Source organism: Ranitomeya variabilis, chromosome 1 (assembly GCF_051348905.1).
Source record: "Ranitomeya variabilis isolate aRanVar5 chromosome 1, aRanVar5.hap1, whole genome shotgun sequence".
Taxonomy (NCBI): domain Eukaryota; kingdom Metazoa; phylum Chordata; class Amphibia; order Anura; family Dendrobatidae; genus Ranitomeya; species Ranitomeya variabilis.
Genome location: NC_135232.1, coordinates 743,460,634 through 743,479,985, shown reverse-complemented (window position 1 = coordinate 743,479,985; position 19,352 = coordinate 743,460,634). Strand labels below are relative to the sequence as shown.

The 19,352-nt window shown below is 45.6% G+C and overlaps 1 protein-coding gene across 1 annotated transcript in view; it reads right to left on the bottom strand.

Annotated features, from left to right (window-relative positions):
- Positions 1-3,489: 3,489 nt before the first annotated feature.
- The window catches only part of STYX (serine/threonine/tyrosine interacting protein), a 44,774-nt gene continuing 28,911 nt past the window's right edge, over positions 3,490-19,352 (bottom strand). The window contains exons 7-10 of the mRNA XM_077269714.1: positions 9,050-9,140; positions 6,594-6,666; positions 5,621-5,714; positions 3,490-4,177 (exon numbers count right to left, since the gene is read on the bottom strand). Coding sequence (XP_077125829.1) covers positions 4,104-4,177; positions 5,621-5,714; positions 6,594-6,666; positions 9,050-9,140 — 332 coding nt within the window. The 3' untranslated portion in view covers positions 3,490-4,103. The remainder of the gene's footprint in view (positions 4,178-5,620; positions 5,715-6,593; positions 6,667-9,049; positions 9,141-19,352) is intronic.

Here is a 19,352-nt window from a genome sequence, read left to right as displayed (position 1 = left end):
TGACAGCGCTCTGGACTGAGGATTCTAAAACCTTCAGTAAAGAGGTAAAGAGACTGCAACCTGGTGTCCTCGTTATTTACTACGACCTACACTGCACCGCAATATCACCACCATTTACCACCACCTTTCACTGGACACCCCTCAGCAGGGTCACGGACCGGGTCTAGCCACCGTGACAACCCCAGAACAGAGACTCAGAGGCCCGGTACCGGGTACCCCTCAGCCCTGCGGCAGTGGGGGCGCTCCAGGTCCACTTGCTCAAGCGGAAGGCAGGAAAGGCCTGTCCGGGGCTCTGATGATGAGGATGAATTGGAAATGATCTCTCCAGAGTCACTCTCAGACCTTGACACCGGAGAGCTGGGTCTGGCATCTCCTGGGAAAGGGATCTTACTGAACCCCTGACCTCTGCTCTAACCATTTCCCTCAAAGTGGAGGTAAAGCTTGGAGTCTCCAACACCACCATCTGCTGGATGCAAAGCTGGCATAATTTCTTCACATAGTCAGGTAGCGGAACCCCGTAAACAGCACAATCCCTGGGTTTGGCCTTAGAGGTACACTTCTTCCCCTAATAAAATATGGAGAGACAAGGGGAGAGCTACATCACCAAGTGAACTTTCACGAAGATCACTTACCAGTGACGTGTAACTCAATGGTACCGTAATCCTCAGGGGGCCTCTCTCAGCCGAAGGATCGTCCTTATGGGTTCGAGACTCGTCCAGTGCTCTTTTCTTTTGCGCCACCGCTACGACCACAAGCTGTCACACTTTGTGATCAATGTCGGGTGACCTTTATGTGGGGCTTCTCTATCTGGTGCTGCTGGTCTGGTGACTGCTGTCGCATCTGCTGCTCAGGTGACTCCATACTTGGAATATGGGCCTAGAAGCACCTGGCCTTTGTCCCAGCCTCCTTTTGTAGCCCTTGCCACTCCCCTTTTCTGGTACCGCCCCTGACCAGGGCCAGCAGGATTTCCAGATGGTCCGCCCGGCGCCATCCTATAGGCTGCTGTGCGCCCCCCTCTGTGACCACACCCCCAGGTCCACGAACAGTGACCGCCAGCCGGTCCATTCATGCAACCACAGCCTCACCGCCACTCCCATGCTCCGCACCCCCACGCTACTCCACTTCCCACCGCGGGCCGCCATCTTTCCTGGCGACACACGGCACATCACAGGTGCATATCCGGCCGCATCAAGGGGAGCCCGTGGCACCAACTGTGCATGCCTCATGACCGTGTCACACCTAGGCCGCGACATCAGAGTACGCCAGATGCCCCAACTTCTCCGTACCGGACGCTAGAGAGACCGAAGCAAGGCCAGTGCAGGAGGAGAATGCATCCAGCAGGACGTGGCACACCACAAAGGATAGCACAGTTGGACCAGACCCGGGATCAAAAGCACTGCCGCGAGCCTGGCGCAGTCCCACAAGATGGACCCCCTGCAGCACATACCTTGCACCTGCAGCGATGGAGCATCCTCAAGCACACGCCTTCCCAGAGGCCCCTTCCTCTGCTGATGCCTACACCTGCAGTTCCCCTGCCGTGTGGCACTTCCAGCACACCAGACAGGCCGAAGCAGCGGACCCCCGCTGCCTGAGCTGACCTGGGTACATCTTCACTCTTCCAAAGGTATGTCTGAAGAGGTTCACCAGTCAGGAACTGGAAACCAACTGATGCGGGAGAGAGGTGTTGCCCTTTTAGGTCTGTAGGTTTCCTGTCCCTGAAGGGCGGATCACCTCTCTGGTGGTGCTGTCATGGGAGACTAAATAAAGCATCTGCTATGAACGCCAGCCACGGGGTGAAGCTCATAGCAGAGCAGCAATGACCACAGTGGTCTCCTGCAGACCCCAGATTGTGATGTCAACCCATCAGCGCCCCGCGATCATGTGACAGGGGCAATGGACAAGTTTAGTCACGCACTTCCGGCACAATCATGTTAAATGCCGCTGTCAGCTTGCCAACAGCCATGTGTGGATCGCAATTCCACACGTGGCTGTTAGTTGACATGTGCCGGAAACCATGCAGGCTCAGCGCAGGAACACAACCCATGATGCATACACGTCATGAAGGGGTTAAACAAAATTAAAACAACGCAAGGAAGGCTGATAGCAGCTGAAAGATTTTATTTATTTTAAAAGCAAAATTAAAACAATCTTTTACATCTCAGCTACTTTGTTAATACCCCAATTTATCACTCCTTTCCATTCTGGGAGCACCTTATACCTGGATTTCTTACTACAATCTTTCAATTTTGAAGGTAGGCTAGATGTGTCTCATCTGCTGCACCAAGTTATGGTCCTCCAGGTTAACCATTTCTTGGTGTCCTCTTTGCTGAGGAACAGGCAGGTAATTAAAAGGGTTGTCCACTCAAAACCAATAAGGCAGGAGTCACTGTGTGAGTGAAGACTTTGAATCACCCAGCATACGTAGTGTGCACTGGGGGGGATTCGATGGTTTCAGATCTGGGACCGGAGGGTATGTACGAGTTATACATGGGCATGGCCTCGCTTTCCATGGTGTCCTCCCAAAGACATAGTGATGAGGTTTGTTGATTGTGAGCTCAATGGGGCAGTGATTATGATGTCTGTAAAGCGCTGTGGAATATGATGGCGATCTATAAGTAAAGCATAAATGATAAATAATCTGTGAGACAGAAGGATCTCCACAAGCCTTACACAGCAGATACGTGATTAGCTCTCAGATTTCTAAGGAACTCTGTGGAGAAATCACCACATGTCTGAGTACAAGTACGTGGAATAAAGACAAAGGGCAGTCACACCAAGTCTTGAGGGGATTTAAATATTCATTTCCCATGAAAAAAAGAGTAGTACACTTATTGTGGAAAAAGTTCCTTTCCAGGTTTTTTTTTTTTTTTTTTTTTACATACCTGCCCTAAAGTTTTGCAGGGTACAAGTCACGCTTAAAATTTAGGAACTTGTCAAATCTTTCATGCCAGAATTCTGGTAAAAGCTTTGATGACTCAGGTCCAGTATACACATCACCACAGGTCTCCTTCAGCTAAAGATCTGCAGCTCCTGGCAGTGCACTCTTCTGGACTGATCAGACTGATAAGTGTCAGGCAGGTGCAAAAACGGCTGTGATCGGGAAGGACAAGGTGTCAGCATTCCCCTCGATCAGTGGGAGCTTCCTCTGCACTATGAGATGCATATAGTTTGGTAAGACTGCGCTAAAAAGGCATTGTATACTCCCAACACCACATTTTACCTCCAGATGTACATAGCTCGTAGAGTGGTCTCTAATCTTTGGCTGCGCAGGTATGATGGGAGTTATTTTACAACACAGACTAGAAAAGTCACTGCAAACAGAGGCAGAAAAAAAAAAAAAAGAAAATTGCCAAATCTCAGTTTTCAAAAGTGACTTTCTTCAGAAATCTATTGTTCCCAGTTATCAGCCACCCATCAGGATGATATTTGTCTACTTATGAATGATGCCTCCATTGCACTTTTTCAGGTCACACATCACAGGACTCAGTATTTCCATAGTAAATTTACATGTTTATTGAAAAACATCAGAACAATCTGTTAAACAGGAACTGAGCTGGTTCCTCCATTTATTTTTTTAACCCCCTCAGGCCAAAGCCACAATATAAATTGCATAAAAAGACTGAATTTTAGAAGGTTATATCAACAGTGTACAATCTGCCCCAAATGCTCCGGGGTGTAGAGAATGTGATTTGTTAAAAATTTCCAGAATTTCTAAACCTATAAAATGTATTTACAAAACACAAAAGTTTAGCAAACGTTCCAATACTAAAGCTTTTCTTCTCTTATAAATTAAATAATTTTTTAGGTAGAAACAAGTCTCCCTCCCATCGGTTGCATTGCATGAAATTACTTTAGATTATAGAAAAAAAAAAGAAAAAACTTCAAGTATGAAAAAAGTGCCTTATTGCAGTAATACCTCTTTGCACATGAAAATAATGTTTTTTTTCCTCAGTAAAACAGCTGTGTAAAAAGCAGTAAAACAATCAGTGAAATCCACTCATCCATGGAAAGTTCAGTGATGGTTTAGAAAGTTCAATAGCAGCACCCGGACATAAGGTGATGAGCCGTGCAGTTACTCCGGCTCCTGTGGGTCAGGCTGGACCTCAGCCATCGGGAGCTGCAGATGTGTGCATACTCCCAAACTCATCTTCCTCTTCGAGCGTTCGCTTCAGGCTACCTAAAAGCAGAAGAAAAGCAAGAAGTAAAGCTGGGGCCGCTATGCTTATGACCACTGCAGGGTATAAGTACTCAGGCGGTAAAACCATGACTACCGTATGTTTCTGTGCCTCTGTTCCTCATATATAAAGCTCATCCCTGTATATAAATTTAGTCTATTTAGTGGGTGTGGACTTCAGCATTTTATTTACCATGTTCACTAAATGCTAAAACTGACCTGCCATTATGATTCTTCGGGTCACTAAAAGTTCGTAGATACCAAACATGTCTAGGTTCTTTTTTTTTTATTTAAGTGGTGAAAACCAAAATTCAAAAGTAAAAAAAAAAAATGAATAAAATAAATAAAATGTAGCTCATGTCGCCATTTTCTGAGATCTGTAGCATCTTCATTTTTTGTGATCTGGGGCTCAGTGAGGGCTTATTTATGGGCACTGAGCTGATGTTTTTATTGATACCGTTTGGGGGGTAGATACAATGTTTTATCGCATTTCATTGTAATGTTGCAGAGGCCAATAAGATGTAACTTTGGAGCTTTGATTTTTCTCTTGTTACACCATTTACCGATCTGATTAATTTACTGTACATTTTAATAGATCGAACATTTCTTAATGCAGTGATTCCAATTGTGAGTAGTTTTAATGGTTTTATTTTGAATTGGGTGATGGGAGGGTGATTTGAACGTGTTTTATTTATTTATTTTTTTACTTGTTTCAATAGTCCCTTTAGGAGACTTGAAGCTGCAATAATCCAATTGCATGTGCCATACATAGCAATGATTCAGCCCTGCTATGGGTAGCAAAAATCATGATCTATGAAAGCCGGCCATGGGCCTACATTCATGGGAGATTCACAGCGACAGGCATGGGGGTCTTCTGCAGACCTCCAGTTGTCATGACAACCCATTGGCGCCCTGCTATCACGCAAAAGGAGCACCGACTGGCGGATCTTGTGACACGTTTCTGGCCAGCGTGTTAAATGCAGTGGCTTTTAGCAGCTGATCAGCTGTTATGTGCAGGGAAAGATGCGGGCTCAGCGCAGGAGTCTGCAAAGGCAGAGACAAGACCTTGGACAAACCTATAAGTCCAAAGTCAAGGTCGAGAAGGAGTTAAGGTGCCCCTCAGCAGGATTATGCTCAGTAATGACAGTGTGAGGTCAGCGCCGTTATACTGATAACACTGATACCTGGTGATGAAATCTGTCTTGTGGTTGTTGTGGAATCTTTATTTGTAGTTTTGAGTTAATGATCTGCTCATGCTCTGGGGCGGCCTGAGGGGGGGGGGGGGGGGGAGGTCTTCATGTGCTATCCACTGAACCTGCTGACAGTTTCCCTTTAAAAGATTAAAAGAAACCTAGGTCTGTCACTGATTTGCTACAAGTATCATGGAAGGGGGCTCGAGTTCAGATCTTCAACATCATCTTCTGCTCGGTATACAATGACTCTTACCTGCAGCACCGGACTGTAACGAGAACGTCCTCCCCAACTGCAGAGGAGACATCATTTTGATGGTTAGTTTTGCTAGATAGATGGCTTCATATTCCTGCAGAAGGAAAGGATTAGAGTAGGCTAAATGGCAGCTACAAGTAAGATTAATGTATGGAGCAACAAAAACAGCATGAAAATGAAGAAATGCATCAGTGTGCACTGTGTGATAACCGCATCAGCACTAATGAAGAATATTGTTCATAGCTGGACACACCACACATAAGGTATACCTCATGAACTGGGCTATAAAGCAATATTCACACGTTGAGGCCATTCTACACCTCAATCTCATTTCATCATTAGATCACAGCATAAAGAAACTTATGGCAGCAGTGATCACCGGCCGCCGGTTATATCTGTATACATGTCAGTTCACAAGATGCAATACCAAACTGACCACCAAGAACTCCTACGGGAACACATTAGCATGTAGAGGCAACAGTCGCAGGGCCGATAAAGTAAATCTATGGCCATCACCAGTCGGGGGGCTGCTCTTTAGGTTAAAGCTTCAGATCGGCGATTTGTCTAAATATATAGTCAGAAGTGTTCCATTGTCACCAACACCCCTGAAGAATCGGACTTTCTAGGGAAAAGTATGGTTTAAACTTCCAAGTTATGGAATTGACCATGCAGAGTGGGATCCCACCACCATCTGTGAAAGCGTGGGATCTGATGTGGCAGCGATGGGTTAATGCAGACAGCAGGATGGCAAATTTTCAGAGGGTTTTGGGATCCCACTCTGTGCACCCAGATCTCCCAATAAGGCTTGTAAGTCATCTTCTAAAATCATCAGTCTGATAAAGGGCAGTTTCCGACATGCCAGGTGCCCCCTCTTTAGTGGTCGCCCTATTACATTACTATGATGGCAGACCTGCGCAGCAAGGATCACTAACCCCAGTCACCCAATTAGGAAAATTATATCTAATCTCAATACCTGAAGTTGATGAACAAATCCAGCATTGGGGTTAATGCAGAACCTTCTTTCTTGGACGTAGGTGAAGGCATTCCTAGGAGTAAAATGGTGACAAGTCAGTGAGCGCACCATGCCACAACTATTGCCAACATTACAGGTCCTTCTCAAAAAATTAGCATATAGTGTTAAATTTCATTATTTACCATAATGTAATGATTACAATTAAACTTTCATATATTATAGATTCATTATCCACCAACTGAAATTTGTCAGGTCTTTTATTGTTTTAATACTGATGATTTTGGCCTACAACTCCTGATAACCCCAAAAACCTGTCTCAATAAATTAGCATATCAAGAAAAGGTTCTCTAAACGACCTATTACCCTAATCTTCTGAATCAACTAATTAACTCTAAACACATGCAAAAGATACCTGAGGCTTTTAAAAACTCCCTGCCTGGTTCATTACTCAAAACCCCCATCATGGGTAAGACTAGCGACCTGACAGATGTATGTCAAGAAGGCCATCATTGACACCCTCAAGCAAGAGGGTAAGACCCAGAAAGAAATTTCTCAACAAATAGGCTGTTCCCAGAGTGCTGTATCAAGGCACCTCAATGGTAAGTCTGTTGGAAGGAAACAATGTGGCAGAAAACGCTGTACAACGAGAAGAGGTGACCGGACCCTGAGGAAGATTGTGGACTGAGTCTGGTGTGGAAACATCCAGAGCCACCGTGCACAGGCGTGTGCAGGAAATGGGCTACAGGTGCCGCATTCCCCAGGTAAAGCCACTTTTGAACCATAAACAGCGGCAGAAGCGCCTGACCTGGGCTACAGAGAAGCAGCACTGGACTGTTGCTAAGAGGTCCCAAGTACTTTTTTCTGATGAAAGCAAATTTTGCATGTCATTCGGAAATCAAGGTGCCAGAGTCTGGAGGAAGACTGGGGAGAAGGAAATGCCAAAATGCCTGAAGTCCAGTGTCAAGTACCCACAGTCAGTGATGGTGTGGGGTGCCATGTCAGCTGCTGGTGTTGGTCCACTGTGTTTCATCAAGGGCAGGGTCAATGCAGCTAGCTATCAGGAGATTTTGGAGCACTTCATGCTTCCATCGGCTGAAATGCTTTATGGAGATGAAGATTTCATTTTTCAGCACGACCTGGCACCTGCTCACAGTGCCAAAACCACTGGTAAATGGTTTACTGACCATGGTATTACTGTGCTCAATTGGCCTGCCAACTCTCCTGACCTGAACCCCATAGAGCATCTGTGGGATATTGTGAAGAGAAAGTTGAGACGCAAGACCCAACACTCTGGATGAGCTTAAGGCCGCTATTGAAGCATCCTGGGCCTCCATAACATCTCAGCAGTGTCACAGGCTGATTGCCTCCATGCCACGCCGCATTGAAGCAGTCATTTCTGCCAAAGGATTCCCGACCAAGTATTGAGTGCATAACTGAACATTATTATTTGATGGTTTTTTTGTTTGGTATTAAAAAACACTTTTATTTGATTGGTCGGGTGAAATATGCTAATTTATTGAGACAGGTTTTTTGGGTTATCAGGAGTTGTATGCCAAAATCATCAGTATTAAAACAATAAAAGACCTGACAAATTTCAGTTGGTGGATAATGAATCTATAATATATGAAAGTTTAATTGTAATCATTACATTATGGTAAATAATGAAATTTAACACTATATGCTAATTTTTTGAGAAGGACCTGTAGACGCTATTTTGGACTTTTATAAGATTTTAAAGGTCATTTCGTCCAGGTCTTCATTTGCTTCCTAAATGCAAAAAGTTAAGCAATTATTTTTAGTCTCCTGTTAATTTTCGACTGCAGAGTGTTTGACTTAAGCAAAGTGCTTTCTAATAAAAAAAAATTCCATTAGAGAAAGAGTGAGAGCAAAGAAACATTGCAATCTCTCTCAGGGTTATAGATCGTAGCAGGCGGGGCTGTACAGAGATCAGAGGGGCTGTACAGAGATCAGAGTAGGGAGTGGAAAGTATGAACAGTCTCAGGGAGGGCAGAGAAACAAGGGTACAAAAATAAAGCACTCGGAGAGGAATTAGGTGGAGGATAGAAGCTGTGCCGATAAAAGCTGAACAGCACTTTAAAGCTATGTGTAAGGTTGCTTGGGTACCCAGACCTCACATCACCCTAATACTTGGGGGGACACGTCCACAGGAGGAACATTTTTAGACAACACTGGGATGGAAATGACTAAAGAGGAATTAAGTTTGCAGACTGAAAGGTAATTGTTATTTTAGGACCTTAACGGTAACCACAAAATGTATTGAGAATTAGCACGCAAAATAAACCTCCAATTATCAGACTAAATGTTCTGTGCGGATTATTAGATCACTTTAGGCTCAGAGTTCCCGGCATAGAGAGCTACACCGCTCCAATTAATAAATCTATGCAGAAGTTAGCAATTTTAGAGAACTGATTAACCCTTTCAGTTGCGTTTATTACCTGTATTTTATTCCGAAAGTTTCCATGATATAGGCAATAACCAAGGCAGCGCTGCGGGAAATTCCTGCATTCCCATGAATAAGGACTTTACCTGCACAGAAGAGAAGTATCAATTAGGCCAAGCTTGGACTGGCTGACAGGAGGCAGTAGGAGCCCCAGGGACCCCCGACTGCCCCACTATAGCAGTGAGAGGAGACTAGAGACCCCAATTGAATGAAGGAGAGCTTAATATATAGTCTAAGGCAATATAGGACAGCTGAGGGACTGATACAAGCCTGACCACTTATAGAGCCAATTTCACAGAGAAGGAAGCCAGTCTGAATAAGCAGGCAGCCTCCTCCTCTAGTTCATTTTTAATCTTCTCTTTTACCCTTCGCCACGACAGCACCCCACATGAGAGAGAGGGATCCGCCCATAGTAACAGGAAACCTACAGAATAAAAGGAGGCGGTCCCCTCTCCTCCTCAGTTTAGGTTTCCCGTTCCTATAGGAATCCGAAGTACCTGCAGTCCAAGAGGATTCCTGGGCCATGCACCTGCCTGCGTCGGTTCTGAGGGAACGGCAGGGGCTGCGGTTCCAGAAGCAGCGGCGGGGGAGCCCCTGCTTGAAGCCTCCCCTCTCGTCTGGTCAGCCATCCATGGTCCGGGTCCGGTCACCGCTGGTCCACCCGGCTCCATGAGGGCGCGCGCGCTGCAGCAGCCGGCTTAATATCTCCGGCCGCCGCATGGTGAGAGCGGCGCGTCTAACCCGGAAGTCGCCGGAGCACTTCCGGGTTAGGTCCGGGGAGGCAGGAGATTCGGCACCAGATTCAAAAGCGGCGCTGACGTCGGACCGGTGTGTGAGTATGGCTTCACCGGCCGACGAAGCGCACCTGCCTGCAGCAGAGCAGCGTCCTCCCAGTAAAGAGAGAAGCGCTAGGAGCAGCACTAAGAGTGGTGGCTGGCCTCCAGAGAAGAGATCTACCACCAAACAATGATCACTTGCCAAAAAATCCACCTCCAGAAGCGGTACCTGTCAGCTTCACTGGGTGAGTTTTTTTTTAAAAAAAGCCTCTTCCTATATGCGGATATATGTTCCTCCTGTATCCCCTTCCTCTAGACTAAGAAAAGGACACAAGTCCAAGCACAAGGAATGTGCCTTATGTACGCAGCCCTTTCCGGATTCTTTTACTAAAAGGTTGTGCTCAGAATGTATTATGCTAACCTTACGGCAAGAGAATATAATGACTCCATCTGATGTTAGAGCCATAATCCAGGAAGAAATGCAGGGTTTGGCACATACAAGTAGCACCAGTACCCGCCAACCAAGCAGGTCCCGATCCCCAGCAAGCTCAGAATCAGAGGATGTACATAGATCCTCAGACGAATCTGGATCCCAGCCGAGTTCATCCAAGAATGAAGGGGGGCTTTGTCTACCTAACAGCAGTATAGACAACTTAGTAAAATCTGACAGAAGCACGATGGGGTGCTCAGACAAGGAAAAAAAAAAAACAAAAAACCCAGTTCAAGACATGTTTGCGGGGTTAGGACAGAAAAAACATAGATCCTTTCCCGTCATACCCACTATTAAAGACCTAATTAAAAAAGAATGGGGTAAGCAGAATACACGGGGGGTTCCTACCATCATCCTCTAAGACGCTATCCCTTCAGCGATGAGGAACTCAATTCCTGGTCAAAGATGCCAAAGGTTGATGCCGCAGTGGCTTCTACTTCTAAACAATTGGTCTTACCAGTTGAAGATTCGGGGGTCCTAACAGACCAGTTAGACCGAAAAGCAGAAGCCTTACTAAAAAGATCGTGAGAAGCTAACACGGGAGCATTCAGGCCCACTATATCTAGTACCTGCACTGCAAGGTCACTACTAGTGTGGATGGAACAGCTGGAGGAACAAATTAGAGGAAGAACTTAGAGGGATTTTCGGCAAGATTGATTCTCTCAAATAAAAGAAGCGATAGCATTCCTGGCAGATGCCTCTGGATTTGCTATGCCTTGCAGCCAGATCAGCCGGCCTAGTAAACAGCCCGGCGAGCACTCTGGTTAAAAAACTGGAAAGGGGACGCACAGGCAAAAGCAAAACTTTGTGCGATCCCTTGCCAGGGAGAGTTCCTTTTTGGGAAAACATTGGATGAGCTCCTAAATAAAGCGGGAGAGAGAAAGAAAGGCTTCCCTTATCAATCTCTTCCATCTTACAGGAGAGCCTTCAAAAGACGCCCCTTTACCAGAAACAAACCGTTTGAGACTCAAAGGGAGTGCTGGGAGACAAAGGATCCAAAACCAAAAGGTGCTCTGTTTAGCGGATCCTATAATACGAAGCGTAACAAGTACCACTGACCATGAAGTTAAAATTGTTTTCCTAAATGGAAACAAATAACATCTAGCCAATGGATTCTGGACATTATTCAATACGGTCTAAAATTGGAGTTTGATCGAATCCCTTGGAATTCTTTTGCAGTAACATCTCCAAAAGGACGGGAACAACAAAGGGCTCTGGAATCAGAGATCCTATCTCTTCTATCTAAAAGAGTCTTGATAGAGGTTCCCCAGGATCAGGAAGGAAAGAGGTTCTATTCCCCTTTATTTTTTATCAATAAACCAGATGGTTCATTCAGAATCATCATAAATCTCAAAAAATTAAATTCTTTTTTGCGTAATCATACTTTTAAAATGGAATCCATTAGTTCTACCATTAAACTTTTGTTCCCTAGATGTGTCATGGCTGGGATAGTCCTAAAAGATGCCTACTATCATCTTCCCATACATGCCGAACACCAGCAGTACCTAAGGGTAGCAGTCATCCTAGCGGGACAGGTTCGCCACTTTCAATACGTAGCAATGCCCTTTGGGCTTTCGATGGCTCCCCGCATCTTCACAAAAGTGATATTAGAAGTGATGGCTCACCTACACTGTCAAGGTGAAAATATACTTTCTTATATACCTTTTGTACTTTTATATATCTTATACTGTGAAACAATAAGTTTTTCCTATCTGCTAGCTAATGTAAATGTAATTGTATTAAAGATGGTCGCCAGTGTTCAGTTTCGTTTCAGTTTAGTGTCCGAAGGCATAAGATTCATTTCTTCAGAAACGAAACTTAAGGAATGTGAAGAAAAGGAGGATCCACCAGAAGATGTCAGAACAAATCAGAAAGACTGAATGCTAGTTTAAACCCCGCCTAATGCACGCCTTCCCCTAACACTCAATATAGTATTGTGTATTCAAGAATAAAGTTAGTTGCTGTGACCGTTACACACGTGTGTGGATCCACGAGCATGCACTGAGATTGAACCAGCTACCTGTCTGACTCATTCTTACCCGGTACCACATGCTTATAGTTTAATTTGGAATGACTGGTGAATGAGAGTTTGTCGTTTATGACCCCGACAATTTGGCGCCCAACGTGGGGCGTGGCCAGCGATCCGAGACCCTCTGGACCCATGCCTGGATGTCTGTGGATGATACCCGTAGTGGCTGACCTCGAGGACTGATCACCCTCCGAACACGGTAAGTGGCGATCATATACATTGTATATTGTCTCAGCCGTTATTGGTTTGTCTGTGGTCTCCTTGGGTCCGGGAGGTGACCGGTCGAGTGGTGAGATCGAACGCGATCCTGTGCCACGCTCTGAACCAGCAACTGAGAGACGTCGCATCCGGTGCGTCCTCTGTACACCACACCTCCTCCACCGGTCATTGTACTCCGTTCAACCACCCTACCCGTGACTATTGTCCAGTAGTGAAGTGGAGTGAAAGATTGAGCTAGTTGTAGATTGTGGGGCGGCTTAGAGGAAGGGATAGGAGACGCAGCCTCTGTGATATTGTACCAGCTAGGTAATTAAGACGTCCCGAGCAGGGACCACCTGTATTTCTGTGGAGGGCTCTCACTAGGAGATCGCCTCCCGACTGTTTAGAATATCGTAGCAGGATAGTCTGTTAATCGCTGGTGTTCAGGTTAGGGACAGAAAATATTGAGCGCGAGGCTCTTTTTCTAATACGTTGAGCGAGATTCCGTATTGTGGAACACCAGCGTTGATATCGCTGCTAGTGGTTTTACTGCAGAAAATCACAGTATTCTGTGAGTCATGTTGCGTCTCTTAAAGCGGAAGAAGTCTGTGCCCCACAAGTTAGAGGAGGATGCCGTGGAAGTCAAGACAATAGTAGAGTCACGGGAGGGCAAGAGCCAGTCAAGAAGCTTATCTGCGAGTTGTGCGAGGCTTAAAGAACAAAGGATGAAAAAAGGTTGATGGAGAGCGAGGATCAGACAATATAGAACCCGTATTTGGTTATAAAATGCCTTTGAACTGTGATCTTACAGATTGTAAAATGGCCGCCGTGCCACTGATGATGAAAATGCAGTCTCAGCCAGCGCCCTGTAATGGAGACGGGAAAGAGCTTTCCAGAAGCGTAGGTGTGTCCTGTTTGTGTTGTGCAGAATCCAACCTGGGTGGAAACCTGCCGTGTGTGCGTACGGACCGTCCTTGGGGCTCCGCCCAGACCACGGAGGATCATAGGAAAGTTTTGTAGAAATTAAGTCTGAAAACTGCTGCAATTTGTGACTTTGTAGAAGATACGGAGCTTTGTGTCAGTGCTGTGTAGTGTAGGGGAGGGGCGGAGCGGACCGCTGCGAGATTTTTGTCAGTTCTCCTCTTTTCTCCTGATCTGCGCTACGTGCTGGAGAAAGGGGGGTATAGAGTTGGGCTCTTGCTCTCCCTTCAGCGCTGAAGAATGCAGTGAAAGTTCTTATCTCCGTGTTACTAGATGGGAGGGGGTGAGTGAGCCCCTGCGCGATCTGCTTGAAATTTTTCCCTTCGGTGCTGTGGGCTACAGACAGGGAAACCATGTATTGCATTCCAAAGTTTTCTCTGTCCTTGGTTTAATACACACGGAGAGATTTGTATTTAAAGCAATAAGTACTGTATGAAATTGAAAGTGAAATAGATCTGTGCCTAATCTTAGAGGCAAACTTGTAAGTAATTGAAAGATTGGTAATTACCTGTATCGAGTTGAGTGGTTGATATATAGCAAATTGAAGATTAACAGGGGGGCTCCGTTAGATAATATGGTCTTTTCTCAGGAAATAAAGCCAAGGCACCAATATATATATATCCTGGATTGCCGAGAAGTTCTGTGGGCGTCTTGTGGTGGTGTTTGAAGATCTGGGATTTTCACTGTAACAGGAAGCCCATTCATACCTTTTTGTAGTAGACCCGATATTGAGATTTCCACTCCGGATGATGCATTGAAAGTGGTAGAAAGTTTTCAAAAGAATTTAGCCCAGCAGGAAAGGCAAGGGTTAAATTACTAGCCGTAGTAATTCTTGCTCGCTCACTGGCCCCCATCGCTGCAGCTGCGAGATCAGTGTTTCTTATCTCCATGTAACAGACTCCAGTTTCTGCCCCCTCCTATCGTACATGCAAGTCCAGCTTCACACTCCAATACGCCTTTAACCCTGTATAGGAATCTAACTCCCTCCCAGCTTCGTCATGTCAATTTTCAGACCAAGAGCTTGTTTTAATCGATGTAGATAGCAGACCCCCCAGCCCGGAAAGGCCCCTACATCTCCTCTTCCCGTGAAACCTTCACACCTACAAGGCCAGACTTTCCAGGAATCTGAAGTTTGGTTCCCTGTCATTTACGCTACTACATCACACCTCAGGAATCCCAGGTTCTTTTCTCAGTAGGGTAGGTAGGAGCCATAGTGAACCCAGCTAATTCTACCCTGTCACATAGAGGTGGTTTGGCCCAACAGATAGCAAAAAAGGGAAGGCCAGTCATAGCCCAAGAGTGTCAGGCCTACCTTGCCACTTATGGCCCCTTGCATCCAGAAGACGCTATGTCCACTCAAAGAGGGAATTTGCCCTGTGATATAGTGTTACACACTGCAGGCCCCGTATATGATTACAAGACACCCGAGCACTGCTGTACAGTATTGCAGACTGCCTTGCAGACAGAGCTCACCTGCAGGGCATGCTACAGGTGTGCTGATTCAGCTTTATGGAGATAAACAGAGATCTGTTGCTTATTACAGCGGCCGCCTGGATACGGTGGCAAGAGGAAGCCCCTTCTGTGTTCGGGCTGTGTTGTATTACCCACTGATGGTCCACACCCCACACGATGTACATAGTATCTTTAACCAGGCACAACCTAGCCACATGTCCATGGCTGGACAGCTGGGATTTCAGTGTGCTATTCTCATGCCTACTAATGTGACTTTGAAAGGGTGCACTGTCCTAAACCCCGCTACTTTTCTCCTAGTTCCCCTGGATCCAAAGGGGGGAGGAGTAGGTGACAGGTGACATGAGCAAGGACACTCTCTTTTTTTCTTTTAAGAATGGATCCAGAGGAACAAGATTAGGTTTCCAAACCACATGATTGTCTAGAATTGATGTCTCAGGAAACGGCTGGTCTCTAGTGTGCCTATTCTAATGCTGATTTTGAGCTTTTTGTAGATGGATCCCGTCACCAAGATGACCAAGGACGCTTCTGTACCAGATATGCTGTGGTCTCAGAACATGAGGTAATCAAGGTAGAGTCAATGCCAGCTCATATGTCTGCACAAGAAGCAGAGCAAACTAGCCGAAGGTAAGACTGTAAATATCTACACTGATTCCAGGTATGCTTTTGGCATTGCACACGGTTATGGGCCTATCTGGAGAGCCAGAGCTTTCCTGACAGCAAATGGCCACCCCTTTAAATATGCTGAGGCAGACCAGCAACTTATGAATGCACTACAGCTTCCCACCCAAGCAGGCATTATAAAGGTAAAGGCACATACCAAAGGCACTGATGGACGGACAAAGGGTAACGCACTGGCAGACCAGGCTGCCAAGAAAGCAGCAAGCACTCCTGTAGCCTCTCATGTACATCACCTAGACACCCCACCATCTCCACTTGTGTTGAAAGACATCTTAGCCGGGTTACAAGAACAGGCAAGTAAGGAGGAGAAAAATAGGTGGCAAAAGATAGGGGCTTGCTCTGATACCGTCACTGGGCTATGGGGGAGGGGTGAAAAGGTCTGCCTACCACAGGTACTGTACCCAATGATGGCACAGGTTCTGCACGAGAATGTGCACCACCCGAAGAAGGCCATGTGTGACACCCTACAGAAACAATGGATTGCCCCCGAGTTTTCCACCTGCGCAGAAAGGCAGGTACAGAGCTGCATGATGTGTGCCACACATAATCAGGGTAGGACAGTGAAAACCCCATCCAAACACACTCCCCGGCCCTTTAACCAATTCCAGAGACTGCAGATTGATTAAATTCAGTTACTCAGGGTAGGGACGTATGAGTATGTGTTGGTCTGCATTGATTTATCTTCAGGTTGGCCAGAAGCCTACCCAGTTGCCAAAGCTACGGCTAAGACAACGGCGAAGAAACTGATGGCTGAGATCATATGCAGGTATGGAGTTCCTGAAGTCATCAAAAGCGATCGGGGCTCCCATTTTACTGGAGAGATCATGTCAGAGGTAATGGCAGCACTGGGGGTAAGTCAAGTATTGCATACTCCATCCGCAGAGCAGTGGAAAAGTGGAGAGACTAAATGGAATTTTTAAGCTTAAAATCCAGAAGGCAATGACAGAGACTGGTAAACCATGGACAGAATGCCTTCCTCTAGCTTTGTTTTCAGTAAGATATACCCCAAACAGGAAGACAGGACTGTCACTGTATGAGATTCTGTTTGGCAGGGGCCCCAATCTTGAATGTTTCTTTCCACAACAGTTGCAACTCAAGTACCAGGACTTGACTAGCTATGTGCAGGCCTTACATGGACACCTTGCCAAAGTGCATTTAACTGTCTTCAGTTCTCTTCCAGACCCAGACAAGGTTCCTGGACACCATCCCTTTGTGCCAGGAGACCTGGTGTATGTGAAAAAGTTTGTGTGCAGAGATTGTCTCCAGACAAGATTTGAAGGACCCCACACGGTGATCCTGGTCACCCCCACTGCAGTAAAACTTGAAGGAAAGAGCACCTGGATCCACGCCTCACACTGTAAAAGAGACCGAACCAGTGTTTAGTCACAGTAGTGACTGAAGGGAAATGTTGCTGTTGTTTTTGATCCTGGGACCAGGGGCTATCCTCGCCCCTACCTCTTCGGCCCCTATTGTAAATAAGAATTCTGGCCCCACTATTCTCTGGGTAAACCTGACAGCCCCAGTGAATATCTGGCGATTTGATTTCTGTGATGTAGTCAAGTGCCTTGAGACTGGACGGGTGGTAGAGGGGGATCATCCAGTTTTATATATGTGTTACCAGAAATGACAACAATAACTGTTATTATTAGACAAATGCTGCCTGGAATACGGGAGATGATTGGGGATATAAACCTAGTGAAGCCATGTTCCCAAGGATGGGACGGTAGGAGTCTTCGTGAAAGAATGCATCTAACAGCCCTTCTGCAACCACTTAGGGGCTGTAAATGGGGTAGAAACTGTCACCCCCTCCTCCTGAATCTTGAAAACCCCAATCTGCTGATCTGCAGACATTTGTACTGGGAAGGCATTATAATTAAGTATTTAATAGTGGATATTATGGGAATTTAGGCCATATACAGCTCCAGGATATTAGTTTCAGACCAACCAAGGCCCCTGTTACCAGTACAGCTAAAGCAAGCCCAAGTGAGCATTTGCAAAATGTAGTTAATGAAGTGATACCCATTCCAGGTCTCAGTTGGCAAGAGGTTTTCTCCATAGAAACACAAACAGCCCCAAGGAAAAACCTGTGGTTAGAATGGGTGAGATACAATGTAAGAGTCCAGAATATCTCTGTAGGATGTATTGCTTGTGCTGCTGCGAATACACACCTATACACACATGCATTGCTTTTTCCTGATGACACCACTGCCTGTGTCATGAATCTGTTGAAAGGTTTGAAGTCCACTGATTGCCCAGATTACGTGCCACTAAATTCATGAGAAACCCAAACTAAAGGTCCCAGGAGAAGTAACCGTATTAGCTGACAATTACACCTGCTATAATTCCCACGACACCACAGGTACACCAGTAGGGATCTTCGAGACAGGTTTCTGCAAGGAGAACAGTTCCTTAGATATTGACTTGCTAATCAAACATACACAATATATGTACGACATTTATTGGTTATGTGGAGACGGTAAGCTCCGTCCTAGGTTGCCTAATGCCTGGATAGGCCAATGCACCCCTGTTAAACTAGCCATGCAGTTCAAGATTTTACCTTGGGATCCAAAGATACCTGATGAACCTACCAGAAAGAGGAGAAGTCTCGATCAGCTCCACATGAGTTATGAAGAAGATCCACTGATATATATTGATGCCATTGGAGTGCCAAGGGGGGTGCCTGACCAGTTTAAAGCCCAGAACCAGATTTATGCCGACATTGTTTCTATAATCCCATAGGTGCAGATTAATAAAAATGTTGAATGGATCAATAATATATATATTACAGTGAACAAAGGTTCGTCAATTATAGCTGTGATGCCTTCCAGGGTATAGTTGAGGATTTGGGCCCTAACACTTGTATGACCCGTGCTGCAACCCGACCTAAGAGAATTACACTGAATCCTGTCCAGACAAGATCACATGTAGTGACATAAGAAGCTGACACAGGATTGTGGTTGGCGGATAGTGGGGACATTAACTTTTAGGAGTAGGCTGACAGTAATCCTTTTGGGAAGGAGCTGTATACCAGCATGTCATGTCACTCCCCACCACCAGAGAACCAACCACATCAGGTAGGGTAAGACAGATACAGGAGTATTATCCCTGGAGGCCCTCTGACTAGCTAGCTATGCAAAAACAATTGGCTGACCCTGAGAACCAACCTTTCTCATTCTACAGACAAATAATTACCATATGATGGACGTATAAGTGCACCTAGGCAGGCCTAGGTAGTTAGTGAGCACAAAAACAGGTGACGTGCTAGGACGCAAATTAAGATTTTTTACAGATGTGACAAAGGAGAGAGTGTAGAGCTATACTTTGGACGGTTACAGCTGAAATGGGAAGACATGGAGTACAGTCCCATAAACCCACTTGATGTTAGAGTATTGGTAAATACATTCATTGACGGTATGGCTAAAGACTTACGAGATGAAATATAGACAGCCAGACCTGAATGGCGAAATGTAGATCCGAAAGACCTGAAGGTTTCTAAAGAAGTTGAACAAATTAGGACAATAAAACGACGTGTCATGTATGCTGGAGCAGACACATCTTTCTTCTCCAGTTGGTTAGGTGGGATCAAGGGATTCCTTCAATAAGTTTGTTTGGTACTGATTGCCCTCCTTGTAATTGGATCGATAATCCTCTGTTGTGTTATTCCCTTGTACAA